At 39.3% G+C, this 19,115-nt stretch overlaps 2 protein-coding genes across 2 annotated transcripts; one reads left to right on the forward strand and one right to left on the reverse strand.

Annotated features, from left to right (window-relative positions):
• Positions 1 to 814: 814 nt before the first annotated feature.
• Positions 815 to 7,299, reverse strand: LOC115380075 (carboxypeptidase O-like). Its single transcript, XM_030081125.1, has 11 exons — positions 7,220 to 7,299; positions 5,747 to 5,810; positions 5,012 to 5,113; positions 4,391 to 4,501; positions 4,177 to 4,293; positions 3,805 to 3,898; positions 3,237 to 3,329; positions 2,878 to 2,987; positions 2,259 to 2,343; positions 1,567 to 1,647; positions 815 to 1,047 (listed from the first exon to the last, which is right to left on the reverse strand). Exons 1-11 carry the CDS (start codon positions 7,297 to 7,299, stop codon positions 815 to 817), a joined length of 1,170 nt encoding a protein of 389 aa, XP_029936985.1.
• A 722-nt stretch (positions 7,300 to 8,021) lies between these two features.
• On the forward strand, positions 8,022 to 15,141 carry LOC115380089 (melanoregulin). The gene is made up of 5 exons (XM_030081141.1): positions 8,022 to 8,307; positions 8,489 to 8,744; positions 12,583 to 12,673; positions 13,636 to 13,802; positions 14,626 to 15,141. The coding sequence occupies exons 1-5, from the start codon at positions 8,195 to 8,197 to the stop codon at positions 14,701 to 14,703; spliced, it is 705 nt and encodes a 234-aa protein (XP_029937001.1). The 5' UTR covers positions 8,022 to 8,194; the 3' UTR covers positions 14,704 to 15,141.
• The last annotated feature ends 3,974 nt before the right edge of the window (positions 15,142 to 19,115 follow it).

Genomic DNA, 19,115 nt, shown 5'->3' on the forward strand with positions numbered 1-19,115 from the left:
AAACTACATTTCCCATTCTATTCTATTCTATTCTATGTCCTGAGATGCATGGGAAACATTTTGATTTAATTAGAAAAAACACAAAAAGTGAAGTCATAAAACTGTGTCTTGAATAGAGGCCTGCAGTGTTTAGAAATGGTGTGGTGTAAAATGAAGTGATACTGCCCCCTGGTGTAGAAACAAGGGATATTATTTAATTTAATTTAATTTAATTTATGAAGAGTTACAGTTTTGTTAAATTATTTCTAGCTATACCAAAGGGGGAAAAAAACCCAGAAAAAACTAGGCTGAACACAACTATTGTGCATATTTTCATTTTTATTTCTGTTTCAGTCATTCTGTAGATGGATATGTTCTCCAATCTGTCACTTTGTATTGTTTTTACCCGTCAAATCAAAATAAAAATATTTCATTTACAGAGTTCCATTATAGTTATAATAGAATATGAACAAATAGACAAGGTAGTTAACATTTCATCTTTTGGATTCTAGGTTACTATTTCTCCTTTCAGATAATGAATACTAATGATTATAATACAATGTAAGCAAATGTCTCAGGGTTAGGGTTAAATATCAGAAACACTATACATAAAGAATATATACATGCAAAATTATCCTCAATATTACTGAACTGAAGGTTGGTAGCACAAAGAAATGGAAATAATAAATTATCCTAATAAAAATCCCTTAAATTATCCTTTCAACACAGAATTTTTCACATAGGTTAAAAAAAATAAAACAATAAAAAAATAAAGCTCCTGCAAAGTTGCTGTTGTTTGTCCTAAATCTGGTGTTGCGGTTGAGGGTATTTTGTCCTACATCAAGACCCCTGTAGTAAGAGAAAAGGCCATAATAGTGCTCCATATCGTTATGGCAACTCCGGTAACTGTGGTGATGCCGGTGACTGTGGTGACAGCGGCGTTTGGGACGGTGGTAACGTTGTTGAAGGCCTTGTCGTGAACAAACGTGATGATGGACAGAGCTCCTGCGTAGGCCTCCTCACAGGCCGGCTGGATCTGGTCCTCTGGTAGCAAGTGGCCAAACTCACCTGGAATATCAATCAATCAATCAATCAATCAATCAATCAAACAATCAATATCACTTAGCACTTAGTAATATCAAAATATTACTTACATTTGTTTTTTTAAAAGACTGACTTTCAAAAGTGAGTCATGGAGGGGAAAACTTTTGGGTATTTGATGATGATGCTTGATTCAAATAATGCACCTAAATACCTGTATTTACCCTGCTTATGAAGCTACATACTCATTTTATACAGAAATTAGTGAATGAAAACATAGGAAACACAATGATAAATCCTCATTGGTTCTATTATTACTGTTAAATGTGATACCAAACAAATGTACATAATTTTCTTATTTGTATTAGTTACTTTATATATGACTTATATACAGTTGCACTGATGTGTGGATAACTGTTTGGTAATGTGAGAGTAAAAATCCTCTTTCTGGATGAATCTGTTCTTCAGTTCTTAACTTCGGCTCTGCAGGTTAATTTTCTTAATTTCTGGCTGAGGGCGTTGGTGATAGATGTATACACAGTGTACCTTTGTCTCTCAGCTCAAAGGTGTAGGAGAACGGGATGCCAACAAGTCGAGCCCAGTCACGACTTGAACCTGAATTTTTATCTGAGAGAGAGAGAGAGAGAGAGAGAGAGAGAGAGAGAGGGAGAGAGAGAGAGAGAGAGAGAGAGAGAGAGAGAGAGAGAGAGAGAGAGAGAGAGAGAGAGAGATGGAGCGGAGGAGGCGGAGGAAGATGGAGATGAACAAACAAAAAATAATTAAATAATGGCATAACAATGAGCTGACTCATTGTTATTTTATAAAAGGAAACAGAGCACACCAAATTTCGTTCTGAGACATAACGCATGTGACTTTTAAAAGAATATTTTTTTGTGGTACTTTTTCTTCTTCAGATGCTATGCAGCACAGAGGGAGGGAGAAGTAGGAAAGCAAGGAGATGACCTATGAGAAAGGACCTGAGCTGGATTCAAACCCACAAATCTTAGCTACACGGGACACACTGCAGCCCCCTGAACCGCAGGCACACTAAAGGCATGTGGGTTCAGACAGTGTGTTAATCTCTGGAGTCATCTTGCCTTTGATAAAGCACATCAAAGCCACTTATCAAGGAAAAATGTTCATCAGCAAATCTCTTGATAGCAGCTAATCAGGACAGGTGAAAAGTTTAACGAACAAGTGTGTGTGAATGTGTGTGTGTGTGTGTGTGTGTGTCTTACAGAGGACTTGTGGAGATGTCCCCACAGTGTAGTCCATTCCATGTACCTTCTTCATTTCTGCTGCTGCCTCTTTACCCACTGCGACCTGCACAGACCACAAAGACCTCTTATTCTATGGTCATTAATGCATTTGTCCATTTTGATTTGAGTTTTCATCAGTATTTTACACATCTGACTTTTTTTTTTTTGCAGTTTTGTACTTTATGAAGATGTTTTTAAGGTGTTTTTGCACTTGCATTTGTGACTGAGAGATGTCAATAAACCACTGCAGTGACCCGTCAGCTGCTTTGCACACGCTCTTATAGTAGAGAGCCGAAAAATTGTGAGTTTTTGCCGTGTGCACAGACATCATCATTTCAAAAACACCCCCAGGTGGAGAAATAAAGTTGTGTTTTCAAAAATATTGATATGAGTGTAGACATTGCCTGATCGTCACATTAATGTTGATATCTCCCAATCAACATTCTCCTGTTTCATCAAAACAGACAAAAAGTTGATTATGCTACATTAAAAGCTGTCTATCTTTGACCCCAAACTCTAATGTCAGACTAACTTATTGTCAAACACAGACACGTAGAAGCACACACACACACATACACACATACACACACAAACTGACCAGTTCGTCATAGTTGGGTGCAGATATCTCAGGGTGTCCATAAGGCAGGAGTATGAGTTGCCCAGACGAATGGATGGTGAGGAAACACAGAATCTGGTTTAGCCTGCTACCTGTGGGAAACACCCACAGAAAGATCCACTAATTAAATAATAGACTTTCAGATGTTACCGGATGCTAAGTTTATTGTGTTTCAGTTTAATTGGCTTCTAAGTACATTACAAATGAGGTCAGGACTTTACAATGCATAAAGGGGATAATGGCCAGGATGAGGCAGAAAAAGCTCAGAGGAAAAAAACTCAGAAACTAACAGATGAGTTACTTTTGCAGATAGATAGATAGATAGATAGATCCACAATTACCCACAAAGTCGGTGACAGCCTTAGCCTCCGGCTCTGACACTGGTGATGTGCCACAGTAGGTGTTGTCGCAACAGTTGTATGACACACCAACCGCTAAGGGAGGAAGATAAAACCCATAGATCAGCTGTTTATTTTTTGTTTTGTTTTGTTTTTATTAGGTTAATTACCAAAGCTGGATCATTTGAATCCTATCAATATTCTGAAAAACAAAAACAAAAGAAAAACACTAACACTATTGGCAAGTTAAATTCACTTGCCTTTAGTATTTTGCAGACAAGATTCTCAGCATGTATGACTGAAAATCAGAGGTGACCCAGCTGCAGTGGGTAACATGTCAGCAGATATGTCTGGTGAGTCACCTTTGACTCCTCAGCTCCGCTCATCTGATCTGAGCTGAGCTGTTAGGTTTAGTCATGGCACATCGATGGATCACTTTTGATTGTGGTTATGTAGTTATTTACATTAACATCTGTTACCAAGAAATTCCACTGCATTTCAAATCACTGTCAGCCTTCTGTGAATGACAGCTCATACTTATGAAGACCCTGAATGCAAACATGCAACTCACTGCCCCAGTTGGCGTTGAAGTTTCTGTTCAGGTCAACACCGCGACAGCCACAGTCTGAAGGCGGGAGAGACCGGGACTTCCTCCACAGACGATTCTACAGGGACACAGACAAGCACACCCACATGCACATAATTAGTCACAAAATAAAAGAAAACTCTGGAAGGTGGCAAGTTAGACAATGCTAGTGACTCACACTAATAATCTGCAGAATAAGAATATACTCAAACAATAAGCAAAAATAAGCAAATAAGTCTTCCTTCCACTTGTTATTCTTATAAATAATAACTGGATTGTCTTGCTAATTTTAACTGAACTAAAATGAATTAACAGAGAAAAACTGAATTGCACCAATGTATGCTGGCGTGGACTCACACTCTCATTGGTCCAGGTGAACATGTATCCATCCACATTGACCACAGGAGTAACATACATGTCCAGGTTCTGCAGCATCTCGGTCAGCTTCTCATTGGTTTTATACGACTGTAAAATCTGGGAGAAAAACATTGTCATTGTATGTGTGTGTGTGAGTGTATGTGCATGTGTGTGCGTGCGTGTGTGTGTGTGTGTGTGTGTGTGTGTCGCAGACCTCTTTGACAAACCACTGACAGAAGGCAGGAGCAATCCACTCTCTAGCATGAATACCACAGTCCATCCATATCGCCTTCTTTTCTCTGCCCTCTGGGTTTTCTAGTCCCAACTGGAGATTCACAGTGGAAACACCTTCAGGTCAGTTTTCTTCTATGTGCTATGTGTGTGTCAGTATATCATGATCCAATCGATAGTGATTATATAATTACCATAAACAAATGAGATCATGGTCAAGAAAATTTGCATTGTTATAAAGACCACCCATAAACACCACTGCTTTCTGTAACAAAAAGGATGTTGCTGTTTCAGTCAGTGGCTTTCTCTTATATTTTGTGTAATAAAATAAATGTTGGAGGTCATTTTCCTCTTGGGTACACCACATAACATGCTTTGAAAGATTTGGTTAATTAGTTTGCACTGGAAATCAGCGCCCGCCTCCTGTTTTGAGAGGAGGGCGCAGTGTTGGGCCTGCACATGTCATTTTTCAGCTTAATTTAAGCTTTGTGATATTGCTGAAAGACATACAGTATTAACTAGTTAACACAGAGTAACAACACACTGATGCTTGTGGTTCAGGGGCAAAACATCCTATGCAAGAAGACCAAAAGTGAAGAAATACCTTTAGCAGTGTGATATTCCTCTCCTCGAAGGTGAGTCCATAGACACTAGAGGAGACCAGCTCTGGGTTCCCTCGCTCAACGTCCTCCATCCATTTGTAGATCTAGAGAGAGAGAGAGAGTGAGAGAGAGAGAGAGAGAGAGAGAGAGAGAGAGAGAGGTCTTCCATCAACATTATTATTGCAGTGTTGCTCACAAGATAATGACAATAGTAACTCCATTTTTTATCTTATTTGATCTTATTTTCATGATGATGTTTATGATAACCTGCTTTCTGAAATACCCCCCCCCCCCCCCCCCCCACACACACACACACACACACACCCCCACTCCTTTTTTTTTTTTTTTTTTTTTAAATAATAATACGTTTTATAGGGAAAAAAAAAATCGTATAATAATTGTTGACAGGTGGGGGCAGGGCCTGTTTGGACAGTGGGTCCTCCCGCCTTGCTGGGGCTGTGGGGATAAACTTTAGGGCCCAGCTTTATTTCTGTTCATTTCTTTTTAGTGTTAAACTAACTGGTAGCAAGGATGCGATGTATAAATCATGAAAATAGGCCGAGTTTGACGATGTTAAAAGTCTGATTGCAACTGTGGCAAGAGTTTACAATGGAGCAAAACAAATCTTTATGTTACATCACAGGAGTTAAAAAAATGTACATTGACAAATAAATATCTGAGTAAACTTTTGTCTCTGTATTTTGTAAGATCAGACTGTGAAGCTGCTAATCTCTTACCTCTTCCATAGGGTGGTATTTGGTGTAATTATAATTCCTCTTTGACTCTAATCTCTCCGCTAAACTGTGAAGGTAAATAGTAAATGAATATAATAGTAATTTGCACATCTCATATAATGAGCATTATTCAGAAACGATACATCTCTATCATGTCAAAACCTTGTGTATTTTACACAAGGTTTGTGTAAAACAGGGGTCACCAATCATGTGCCATGGAGGGCTGAGAGGCTGCAGGTTTTCATTCCAACCAAGACCTCCACCAGGTGATTTCACTGATTAGCTCCTCCTTTCTGATACAAGGTGAGGTGATCAGTGAAGTCACCTGATGGAGGTCTTGGTTGGAATGAAAACCTGCAGCCTCTCGGCCCTCCATGGCACATGATTGGTGACCCCTGGTGTAAAAGGTCTGGCTTATACGGAGCCCCTTAGGGCACACGTGGGAAAGTTTTGCGAGATCTCACAATACTGTTTATATTAAGAGCATGTTCTTCCGGGTCATCCGGGGTCAGAGCAGAAACTCAGCATCGTCCTCCATGACTCCCTTTTTGCGAACGTTGAACACAACTAATCAACACCGGTAAATACAACTCTATAAACTTCCCTCTCCCATTCCATGACTCCATGCCACTCCATTGTTGTGTCTGTTGTGTTTCCCGGAAGAACATGCTCTTAATGTAAACAGTTTTGCGAGATCTCGCAAAAGTTTTTTTTTTCGTCTTTTTTTTCTCACCCCATTTTTTTTTTTTTTTTACCCTTCAAAATTTTTTACCACATGTCCCCTAAGGGGCTCTGTTTTTTTTCGTCTTTTTTTTCCCCACCACTTTTTTTTTTTTTTTTTTTTCTTTTACCCTTCAAAATTTTTTCCCACATGTCCCTTAAGAGGCTCCGTAGGCTTACACCCAAGGCTATAAAACACGTCTTTCTTTACAAGGGAGATTATCAGTCAGGCTGAGGAAGAGTCAGCAATGAAAAACTGGATATGAGGTTTACAAGCAGGACACCCATGTCTTATCAAAATGGAAATAAAACATCAAAACATGTTAAAATATGACAGTTCAAAATTTCGCCTTGGTTCTGTAGCTGAGCCAAGCAATATTGCTTATTTATGAGTATGCACAGTAACGGTAACCAAACAAATCTCTGTTCTAACCAATTCCACAGATTGAAAAAGCCTTTTAATAAAAACAACAAACTGAGCAGCAGCTAAACATACAATACGCAAAAAACTGTTGTCAGAGCTGTAGAGCTGTCATTTGAGAAGGTGTTATGGGTTTTTTGGTCACTTTTCTTTGCATAAATACTCCTTGCTAACATTAATAAATTACTCTAGAGACAATAAAATAATTCACATAATGCATTTTTTGTCGCCTTAAGTTTTTTTTTTTAACCAAATTATGAACTTTGGTTACAAACCAAATTGCAGGTCTTTTTAGTTTTGCTCTCTGAAACTCAATATTTAGACACTCCACTCACCTGCTGGAAGTCTCTAAACCGCCTTTTAAAGTCAGCATAAACAAAATAAGTCCCCATGATTTGAACATTGTTTTCTCCATTTGCTTGCTCTCACTCTCACTTATCCTCAGACACCTTACTCAGTAAATCTCAGTTTCCCTCTGTGTTTTCTCTTCCCCAGCTGAACTAGCACTGCTGTCAGCCACATAGCGCAGCAGCATAACCTCCGTGCAGGCAGGTCACCTTGGGTCGCTTATCTCCCATGTCATCATGCTGACAAATGAGCATTTCCAACACTTTATAATGCAACTCTGTACTCTATTGATAACATTTCAAAAGTTACATCTGGTTATTTATTAATATGAAAATACACATGAGCAATAAACATGGAATTAGCAAGACCATTGTAAAACAGTTATATATTAACAGTAGGATGAGTGTGCTGTGTATGAGAGGTTGGTTGTGTGTCATAAACATTTGATATCACAGAGCTGTTTTTGTATATTCCTCATTGCTCTTATGTTAAACCCAAATTCATTTCATTTTCCTCACACACCCAAAGTTATACTTTCTGTTACAATGCAGGCAGCATATGCTGTAGAAACACTGATAGACAAACTATAGAATGTGCTCTGAGCCTGCATACGACACAGATGGAGCTAGAAAGTTATGTCTCTCTCCCGCTGCATTCTGCACCATCAGGAGCTGCTGAATAAATGTGCCATTCATCCCCCATCCCCGTCCTGTGTGTGAGTTGTTGTCGTCCCCTTCACTGACTCACGTGGATAATGTAATTGACTGTCGCCTCTTACTCAGGGCAGGATGGGGAGAGAGAAGGGGCACGCACAGCAGAAGTTATCAAATTGCCTCTAATCTAGGACATTGCAAATGAGGACTTTTCAGCTTGGAAACATTTAGATTTCCAGCAGAGGAGCCTGCAGTTGAGGAAAAACCTGTACCAGGAGGTGAATTTATTTTGGATTGTCTTTGGCATGAATGATATCCATTGTTGAGAGCTTTTGGGCAGGGCCAATGGGTGCTGTGTATACCGTCTGCTGCTGTCGCTACCATCTGCAACACAACAGAGAAGAGAAGAAGGCTATTTTACAGTAAGACAAATTCCTTTCCTGCTGTGCATGACCATGCTGACGACCTCAAAACTTCAAATCGTGTTGAATTATTGCATAGATCTTTATTTATTTGACTAGAATGGAATCAAGCAGAACTCGGTGAGCTCCAGGATCTAATTATATTGCTGTTGGTACGCTCATCTCTTTCTGTTTTCCTCAGCATGCAACCCACCAAGACTCCCAGGCCACCAGAGCTGCTATCCAGTGAGTCAAGTGACAGTGACCTGGGTGACGAGAGCCTTTTTGGGCCACCGCCTCTGAGAAAGAGCCCTTGGAGCATCCAGCAGAGCCAGAGAACCACAGTTGACCCATGGGCCACCACAGACAGACCTAATGCCTCTGTCATGACCAGAGAGTCAGACAGAGAATTACAGGCTTTCATCAGCATGAGAGACCAGACCGACAAAGACACCGAGGTGAGAGAAAAACAGAGAGTGAGCATGTGCTTATGATGTGGAGGTGCACTAAATTCAATTTGACAGGGGATGGAAGTTAATAAGATTTCTTTTGGGAAAATTGTTATTGTTATTTTACTTTAAACACAGAAAACTGAAAAATGAAACTGCCAAGAAAAAAAAAAAAAATACGCAGCTGCCCCAAAAGCCCATCCATGGCTACGATGTACTGCATAATTGAATCAAGACAGGAATCACGGTACTCTGTTTAAAGTCTGCCACCCTAATCACATTATTTACTTTAAGTTCACCGCATTGATAAGTCTCACTTTTAGAGGTTAACTAAAATGCTTTAGTGTGATAGGATTTTTGCCAATGTTATGGTTTACTAAAAAACATTGACTTATATTATTAATGTGTGCATCAAATTGACTGCCACAAATTCTGTCGCTGTCTATCTAAATTGTTCAGTTGCAGATTCTTTGAACTGATGAGATAACAGAGCCTCTAGTCCCTTGTAGCAGGAAGCACCGCACAAATTGGGTCTTCAAAGTGGATGCTTTCATATGATAACACACTCATAAGTTAGCAAGACTGTCAACTTAGAGAGCGTCACTTTGGGCAATCAAGCAGTTAAGACTAATGAGAAGATGATGCTAAATTAAGCAACCAGTGTCCCTTCAAGAGAGTATCCACATAATGAGAATTGTTAAGATTTTATACTTTAAAGGAACACTTCAACCAAAATGCAAAGAAAGACATTCTCCCATTTACCACTAATATAATCTATTATACAGATTTCATCCAGGTTTCTGTGTGATTTGGCGAGGTTTCCAGTCCGCCATCCACCTCTACTTTGTGCTTTTTGGGCGTGAATACATACATTTTGTTGGTGTTGTTTGGTGGGAAGTAGTTCCTAATAAAACCTGCTAACAAAATAGGCTAAATCTACACTAAGACATTTTCATTTTAAAACGGTGTTCTAGTGAAAAGCACTGTATCAAAAATAATCTCTGTACATACTAACACTCCTGAAAACGCATGTTTGGAGGAAGTCATGGCGATGGTAAAGGGGTACCCACACAAGAAGGATGAAATCACAAAAGGTATAGGTCTAGCTATAATGTTTCGGCTGCTCATGCTGTGCTAGAGCTTGTCAGTGCTTTGTTAAAATGCCTCCATCCACACTACCACATAACCCCGCAGTTTTAAAACTAATACACTAGCCAGGACGAGACTGCAGGATTTTTGTTCTCACGGCTGGGGGCCGAGAGCTATTAACACCGTCTGGCTCGAAGGTGGCCCTAGCTCACAGTGGTATGATAGTGGAAATACACCTGCTGCTTATCCAAAAATCACAATTATCGGGGTTCGAAAATGCTTTTGAATGTTTTAAAATGAAAATGTGTGCATGTAGCCAAAGACTTATGCTGGTTACCTTGCTGTTCAGTTTTTCATTTGCAAAGTTTTGAAGGTTTTAGCCTCACAGAACACCCATCCAGCCCCAATATACTGGGGAAATGAGATACAGGGAAGATCACAGCAGACTGGAAACCTCACCAAATAACGTAGAAGCAGTCTGGATGGATAGACTGCACTTTAGGGGCAAATGGGAAAATACCTTTCTTTTTTTTATTCATTATCACTTCCGTTCTGGTGCGGAGGACAGCATGCTTTTCTAATGTAATGCAAACGACTACAGTAAAATCACAAAATATAACAAAATAAAATAGTTTAAAATAAATCACATTTTAAATCATATCAGGAAACTAGTGGGTCAGCACTTTTATAGCTCAGTGATCAGCAAGTATACAGTTTCCATGGTTACACTGCAACATTTATTGAGCACACCTGCCATGCAGACTAAAAATATCATTGGTAAACTCATGACCTTGCACTTATTTATTTTATTTCTCCCAGTGCAACAATGCTTTTAGAAAGCAGCAGCTCTACCAGCAAGTGCTCTCTCCATATTTTAGTTCTGTGAATCAGAAACTAAATGTTCTCAGGGTTAGGACTGGTTAGGACTCTCTCTCTCTCTCTCTCTCTCTCTCTCTCTCTCTCTCTCTCTCTTGCTCTCTCTCTCTCTCTCTCTCTCTGCTCTGTTTGTTCCATCTCTAATCTAATTATCCAATAAGAGGAGAGGACATATGTAGGATGGGGCACAAAGAGGCCTTTGAATCACTCTCATGTTGACTTCTGGGTCAAACTGGATTTGACTAGGATTTCGTATCAGTCAAGTATAGCTGACTGAACTTGACCTACATTGCAATGTTTTTTTCAGGATGTTTGATAAATAATGTTAGGATCAAAACATTTGCACCAGAAGACAGCTGATACTACATGTTTCCAGTTCCTTAGGAGCTTACTTCAAATGTGTATTATATATATACAGAGAAGCCCATGACCCATACAGAAACTTAGTGTCTTAGGAGTTTTTTCCAAGTGGTCATGGCCCAAGTGGGTCAGGTTTACTATTGTGAATATATATAGTGAAAATATAATTGGGTCATCATGAAGTGTAAGGGCTGCCATTCGTGCTCAGAGCGATGTATGTATGAGCGAAGTATGAACATGGTATCAACACATGATGTGAGTTTGCCTGCAATAAGACAGGCAACAAGACAGGCAGCAAGAAATTCAACTGAAAAAAGTGTGAAAATCAATATGCAGCAAATAAAAAAAAAAAAAAACTTGTCTAATATTAAGCAAAAGGGTTTAATATTGTTAATTATAACTTTAATAATAATATCATTTTGTAAGAGCTTTAAGTTTTTCAATTGGTTTGGAGGATTGGGGAGACTTGGGGAAACGAAGAATGGATTGAGGTTTTTTTTTTTCATTTAGAAAACTTTCCTGTGGAATCCTCTGCATAATTAGTTAAAGAAGAAAAAACAGAGCAAAAATAATACTTTTTATTGCCTGCAATGTGCCTGAATGTAGTTTCTGCAGAGTTTATGGGAAGTCTCTTATTCCATTTTTATGCAAATGGGGAGCAAAGGGACCATCATTCACACACTGCCTCCCCAAACTGTCACTGTTAGAGCTCAGAGAAACTCTGGAGTGATTTTCCTCCCCTACTGACTGAAGGGCCATGTGATTTCAGTGTTATTGTCTCTGAGAGGAGGGTTTAAGTGTGGTAAACAGACAATGTGAGAGCCAGCAGTGGGAACATTGTGTTATTAAATTAATTCCTTCGTGGAGATGTAGGCCAACAGCCTGGCCAGCTACTCAAAGAGAATAGGAATGTAGCCTTATTCACTGAATTACCCCAGCGATGTTGTAAGGCTGCTTTTAATATTAGGGCAGGCAAACTAAAAGTAAGATAAAATGTAAGCCACGTCTATCATTACTTCTGACTGTGCTACATTAAAATGCAATTAAGCTCTAGGGCAAAACCTGAACTTCAAAAAACAAAGTAAGACATGACAGATTCTGCTCTGTAAAGTTTGCAGTTTAGACTGTTTTTCTCATTTTTTGGAAACAAAATACTGGAAATATTCCTTGTCTTGTTTTGTCAGTGACCCTGCTTTCACAGTCCAGTCCTCTGCCATGGCATGAAACTGTTTGTAAAATTCATCAAAAAGATTGCAAATGTCACACATATTTTTTTACATTGTTAACAGTTGAAACTGATCACACTGGATGCAACTGTCTGATTGACTGATTGATTGATTGATTGATTGACAGGCATCCACAGAGCTCTCTCTGAATTTTACTGTCATGGCATTACAGTTTTTTTTTTTTTTTATGTATGATAACCTGTGTGATTTTAGACGTTCATGGCTATATCATATATGAGTATATTTTGAGTTTTATTTGTGTGTGTGTGTGTGTGTGTGTGTGTGTGTGTGTGTAGGAATGGGAGAAGCTGAATTTTGACATACACACTCTACGCTACGCCAGACGAGAGGTCAGCACTCGATGGAAGAAAATTCTACTGCAGCTAGGTGAGATACCTCTGTTTGGGCTATTGTGTCACTGACTTAAATTAAATTGATTAAAGGGACAGTTCACCTAAAATTTCAACATATTGTCAAGCTGAGAGACAGGTGAATTGTCAACTGTGCAGCAGCTGTCCCAAAAAAAAAAAAAAAAAAAAACTACAGTCAATGGACCTCACTTTTAAAAAAATTCCCAATGAGCTCATACAGTATTACTGTGTCTATCTGCTTTACGACACAGAAGGACACGCAAACTGTTCCGTTACCAAGCCATTGTAGCCTCATTCTCCAGTGTTGATATTTTGAAAATGGTTAAAGTGTGTGCTGTGCCTTGATCGAGCAGAATGTGGATGGACTTGGATGAGCATCAGAACAAACTGCTTTGCTGTCAAAAGCTGTAGGATTTGTGTGATAAGTATAGGTCTCTTCCTCCCAGGATGTAATTGATGGATTCAGAGGACTTGGATCATGCCACATGAGCTGTATGGAGCTTTTTTGATGTCTTTTTTTTTCCTTTTGGAACTCTAAAAAGTGCTACCCATTCACTTCATTTGTTTTGGAGAAGGCGGATCTGAGTGTGATGTGGACAAAGACACTTCACCTGTGTTTTAACTGAGAAAATAATATTAATAAAACTTCTAGTTTCGGATGTACTGCTCCTTAAAGCTATTCCAGCCTTCTGTCTCTTGTACTCACCTCTTTTCTCTGTTCCCAATATGTTATGTGTCCCAATAAACACACACACACACACACACACACACACACACACACACACACACACACACACACACACACACACACACACAACATACACAGCTAGCCACCAAATTCCCATCTGTAAACAATTCACTGTCTTTATTGACTCTTCTGTCAACTTTCTCATCCTCCCCCCACAATTTCCTCTGTTTCTCAGCAGTTATGATTTTTTTTTCTTTCCACCCTGTCTCTCTCTGTCTGTCTCTGCACAGGTTACCAGTGCGAGGTGGAGGCCCTGCTGTGTGTGAACAGACAGAGCCGGCTGAGTCGAGACTGGGAGCAGCTCAACAGAGCGGCTGAACTGTTGCAACAAGTGCTGGATCACACCTGTCTGTTTCCACAAGGGACAGGAGAACAGAACAAATACCTTTATGTTATGGTATGCACACACACACACACACACACACACACACAGAGAGAGAGAGAGAGAGAGAGAGAAACACCTACTCAGGATAGAACAAAACATCATCATCGTTTTTCAGAGCTCTAAAATGTTCTTTTCATGAATGGCTATGAAACTATTGTACTGCACAAGTGATGAAGCTCTGATCAGTGATTTGTCTCATTTCATCAGCAAAAAACCTCTTTTACATTGTAATTTTTCACCTATTTACTTTGAACATGCACTGATGTCATCTCTACACTATCAGCACTCAGAATACCAATACACTTATATATAAATCCCCAAAAAATGGTATGACAGTAACTTTTATCAAACTTGAAAGTCATCTTAAGAGACTGAGTCATTAGGCAGGTCTGAATGTCTTTCAGTGGTTTTGCTCCTAGCAATGAAATACAGATTAAGAAAAGAGAAAAGAGAAAAGGAGAAGAGGCTCAGCCCTGTTCCAGCCTTGATGAGCTTCATTACACTTTTGCTGCCAGTGGCTCTAACAGAGCATCAAAGCAGCCTTTGTACCTCATAATGAAGCTGCAGAGTATGATTGTAATCCCATTAATTTGTCTTGCTTAATTATTCACTCATCTCCTCCTCTTTGTCTCACCTTTATTGCCCTCTTTTCTTTGTGAATGTTCCCTCTCTCTTTCACCTCCTCCAATCTTTGTTCTCTGCCCTTGCTTGACTCCTCCCTCCTGTCATCTCCATCTGATCTCACATGGGTCGTTCCTTTTATGCTCCTCTTTCACCTCCTACTCTGCTTCACCGTCTGTCTCTCATCCTGCTCCTGCTCTCCTGTCTTCCTCAGGACCGTCTGGTGTCTCTGGACAGTGCCGATGACTTTATCAGATTGGCCAAAGAAAAATACCCCAAGAAAGAAGACTGAGAGAAAGAAATAAAGAAAGAATAAAGGGGTGCAAAGAAGATCATGTTAAAAATACTGATTAATTCTGTATGGTTAACTTGTAAATCATGTGATCATGTGATTTTTAAAATGATGTTCACATTTCACACAATATGTGAATTTTTTCTCAAACTTTGTGTTTTCTGATACTTTTTTTGTCATGTAATTGTTTATTGTTGTGTCAGAAATATTGATGAAATTTGTTATGGGCCATGAAAGTAACCAGGGTTAGATATGTCATCTTGATTGTAACGCATCTTATTCTATTATGTTGTTGGCGAATTGCACTTTTACACTTTCAATATTATGCTTGTGGAAATTGTAGGCATGTGTTTATATTGCTGCATTTGTCTTCAAATGTGATGACTGTAGAAGTGCCGCTATTACCGCTCGTACAGACACTGTGCAGATACAGAAGAATAAAAGAACAAAGTACTGCTTTCATTTGGTACAAAGCATATGCAAACCAGTGCCCGTTGTTGGGTGGATTCATCAATATACGGCATCACAAGCATTCTGGTGGAAACATTTTTGTGTGTCTGCAAGGAAGCCAAATTTAACAAACAAACAAACAAAAAAAAAAAAAAAAGGAAAGAAAGAGAGCAGGTACTCTGTCTGCCAGTACAAAAAACTTTTGGCATTTCAGAAATCAAACTGAAAAGTTCAAGTGAAAAGAAAAGAGAATACTGTTCTGTTTGTCGTACAGCTGATGCCATTTGAACCATCTCAAAGACCCAAACAGATAAAAAAAAAGAAAAAGAAAAAAAAAGACCAAAGATTAGAGACACAAGATTAGAAATAAATATATTAATTCAGGTTATGGCACAATTTTCAAATCTACCTGGTGTCTGGTGCTGTGACTCAAAACACAGTGTATCAATTAGAAAAGGTTAAACCAGCTGGGTGAGCCCATCCGCCTAAGTTACCTCCTTTTTCTCTCCTCCCATCTTCCTTATCATACTTACTGTAAATGACTATATTATATTCTCTTCTATAACTTTGTTATTACTCACTCCAACTCAAGTAGCTCATGTCAGAGTGTTTGGAAGTCTCAGAGTCTCAAAGCTGCCAGTTAACAATGTAAACTCATAAAAGACTTTGTGTTAAGCTCAATCCTGATGTCGGTAGCACCCAAAGGCTCTCTGCTCTTGAACCAAAGATTAGAATGTATTCTGCTGATCCTTTTTGCAGGTAAATCATAAAATCAAGTCGTTTTTGCTCAGTTCAGCAGCAGGAGCAGCTCAGTTTGAATTCACTTTAAATGCCTTTTGTCCAAAAGGTGGCAGCATATACTTGATATTCAAGTGGTTTAAACTGGCAGTTTGAGGACCACATCAGGCGACATTCAAGAATATATAATCATGGTTAAAATGATTTTTTTTTTTTTTTTTTTGAGTTAATGAACTCAGGAAATTTTTTCCTTAAAAAAAAGGAAAGAAATTCAGACACATTCTGTTCATAAATTTAACAGTTTGTTAACAGTTAACACCAATAGCATGTTATAATCCAGTGCATGATGTCAGTATTACACAGGCGCCAGGGAGACATTAAAGTTTTTCTTCATTTCCTGACTGATGCAGGGTTTGTGCATCACACAGATAATATGAATGTGTCTCTTCTCAGCTTTCACTCAAAACTGTTATTTTAAATGGTTATTGAATCATTTTTAATAGTTTGTGTTCTGACTGTCTTCCAGTTATGAACAAAACTGCAATCTTAAAGATCAATCCAGGCATTGATTAAACCCTTAAAAACTCATCTCTGTTCTACAAAATTACATATTATTATGTTTTTTCCATGAAAAAAAAAAAGGTTACCGACGGATTACTAGTCTGTGACGTAACAGACTTAAGTGGCCTGAGCCAATCCTAATTTCTGTGAGTGTAACTGTGAATTAGTATTTTGTGAAGTAGCATTTTGAATGTCATGAAGTTGTCTATGATAAGAGGAGCACATAGAATACATCACTATAGTTTCAGATTTTTTTTAGAAAGAAAATAAGCAGAAAACCCTAAAGGAGGGTCAGAGTGTGAGACAATATTCAGACACTTAATGATTGTGCATTCCATACACACGTGCATGCCTGTACACATGCACATGCACACATGCTTGCACGTACGTGTACACACACACACACACACACACACACACATATAAAATGAGAATTTACTCTGACCTAGATATTGTTCTCTCCCAGGACCCTGACTGAGTTTGGGAAACAGATGTGGAACTGAATGAGGGGAGACAGTGGGGGAGGGGAGCAGTATGAGGGGCGGACCAATGCTCTGGCAGGGCTAACAGGCATTATGCTGCTCACACCTTTTTCTCATTATATTGTTGTGTGTGTGTGTGTGTGTGTGTGTGTGTGTGTGAGTATGTGTGTGTGTGTGTGTGTGTGTGTGTGTGTGTGTGTGTGCACTGATGTCATTGCTCAACCTTTCACTCACTGAAACACTAGCTTCCCCCATAATCTGACAGAGAGAGAAAAAAAAGAGAGAGAAGTAGATTACTGTGTGTGTGTGTGTGTGTGTGTGTGTGTGTGTGTGTGTGTGTGTGTGTGTGTGTGTGTGTGTGTGTGCGCACAGTGGGTAGAGAAAGATAGACAAAAGATATTTAAAAAAGCAATTCTATTTTGGTATCTCTATGTGACGCCATCCTGGGGTTAAAATCTCAACACCAAGCTCTTAGCAAAGATCACTTTTCCCCTCCAACTGAGTGTGTGTGTGCGTGTGTGTGTGTGTGCATGTGTGTGTGTGTGTGTGTGTGTGTGTGTGTGTGTGTGTGTAGGCCACTGGTCAGGGTGTGTAATGCATCATGGCCAGACATACATGGTGACGCTGGTCATTCTGACTGTGTTAGTCCTGCTGATGGGCAAATATTTTAATAGAGGCAGCAATGGGGCGTTGTCTACATCACACACACACACATACACACACACACACATAGTAAGCGTGTGTAGTAAGTGGTGAGTGGTGTTTTTCTCATCATGATATAAAAAGTAGTCAGAGCAAAGTTATTGGTCTGGCAGACTGTCTGTGTCAGTCTGTCTGATCAATCCGTCCATCTTGTCTGTGGTCCTGCCTCTTCACCTCTATTTTACTATTTTTCATTTATATTATTTACTCATTTATTACATATTGAAACTGAAGGCGGTCATCTCCATCACATGTTTCAGACAAAAATTCACTTTGTAGTGCCGCAGTTTGTGCTAAGGTCTTTTTGACAATCTCAATCTCACGGGACACACCCCTTCTATCTAGAGATAGATCTATCTATCTATCTATCTATCTATCTATCTATGAATGTGTGTGTGTGTAGACAAATAATCAGAGATCTCTTCCTGTGCATATATTGTCTTTCCTCAAAAGTTTTTGTCTCAGGAAGTTTATCATTTGGATCTTTAACTGAGGTCATGACCGGTATGCTGTGTAACACTTTGACCCACAGACCTCTGTTTAGTCATGGTTAAATGTCAAAGTTCTTTCCGCTTTATTTGATAATGAGAGAGGAGAGGGACATGAAAGACAGGGAAGAGAGAGGGGATGACGTGCAGCAAAAGGCCCAGGCCAGGATTTGGCTCAGGTACGTGCTCTACCAGGTGATCTAGTGGGGTGCCCCCAATGTCACAGTCTTAAACTGTGATGTATGGAGGTGCATTTTGAGTTAGAGGCTGTAAAGTTGACTATAACTACTGCAAGCGTCCACTGGCCCAGTTAATACAGCTATCATCAATAAATGTGTCACGGTGACATGATACTTGCTATACTCATTATCCACTTATCTGCTTTTTTAAAGGGGTTCAGATCAATTCCCTTTAAGACTGTTTTCACTAAATGCTTTATATTGCAGACTTCCCATTATACACTCTCTGCATATTAATGCAAAACATCTATAGTAACACCACTTGAGGTTTAAGATATGAATGTTTTTGTGTTGTTAACTCACACCATATAGCTTCTTTTACCGTGAAGAAAAGACTCCACATTTTGTTTTTGTCATGTGGACGGGATGGTTTATTGCTTTCGGTTACTTAAGGGGGTCAGCGGGGCCTGACCCTTGTGCCTTACTAAGAAATCTCCACTAAGTCAACTAGACATCAGCATAATAAGTATCAAATATCCCTGTTTACTGGATGTGGTTATATTTGCAGAAACGGTGAATTTTAAGGTCACAACCTCTAAGTGTGCCAAAACATCTCAACAGCAGTTTAAATGAGGACGCCTCCGTAATGGTAAAATAAAGTTTAAATGCATGTATCAGCTGAGTTATGACTGTAGGCATGTCTGTGTGTGTGTGTGCCATAAGACTCAGAGCTGTAGTTTTTGGCATCAGTGAGGTATTTAGTGTAAACAGACTGTTGCTGTCAAACAAGGACATGGAGCAGAGAGAGATGC

Source organism: Myripristis murdjan, chromosome 21 (genome assembly GCF_902150065.1).
Source record: "Myripristis murdjan chromosome 21, fMyrMur1.1, whole genome shotgun sequence".
NCBI classification, from domain to species: Eukaryota; Metazoa; Chordata; class Actinopteri; order Holocentriformes; family Holocentridae; genus Myripristis; species Myripristis murdjan.

Excerpts from the sequence above, each read along its gene's own strand:
- LOC115380089 (XM_030081141.1), top strand. The coding sequence starts at position 8,195 with ATGATATCCATTGTTGAGAGCTTTTGGGCAGGGCCAATGGGTGCTGTG. Across the intron at positions 8,308-8,488 it reads GAGAAGAAGGCTATTTTACA|CATGCAACCCACCAAGACTC; the intron begins GTAAGACAAATT and ends TGTTTTCCTCAG. Across the intron at positions 12,674-13,635 it reads GAAAATTCTACTGCAGCTAG|GTTACCAGTGCGAGGTGGAG; the intron begins GTGAGATACCTC and ends GTCTCTGCACAG.
- LOC115380075 (XM_030081125.1), bottom strand. The coding sequence starts at position 7,299 with ATGGAGAAAACAATGTTCAAATCATGGGGACTTATTTTGTTTATGCTG. Across the intron at positions 2,988-3,236 it reads GGCTGTCACCGACTTTGTGG|GTAGCAGGCTAAACCAGATT; the intron begins GTAATTGTGGAT and ends TGTTTCCCACAG. Across the intron at positions 1,048-1,566 it reads CTTTGAGCTGAGAGACAAAG|GTGAGTTTGGCCACTTGCTA; the intron begins GTACACTGTGTA and ends TTGATATTCCAG.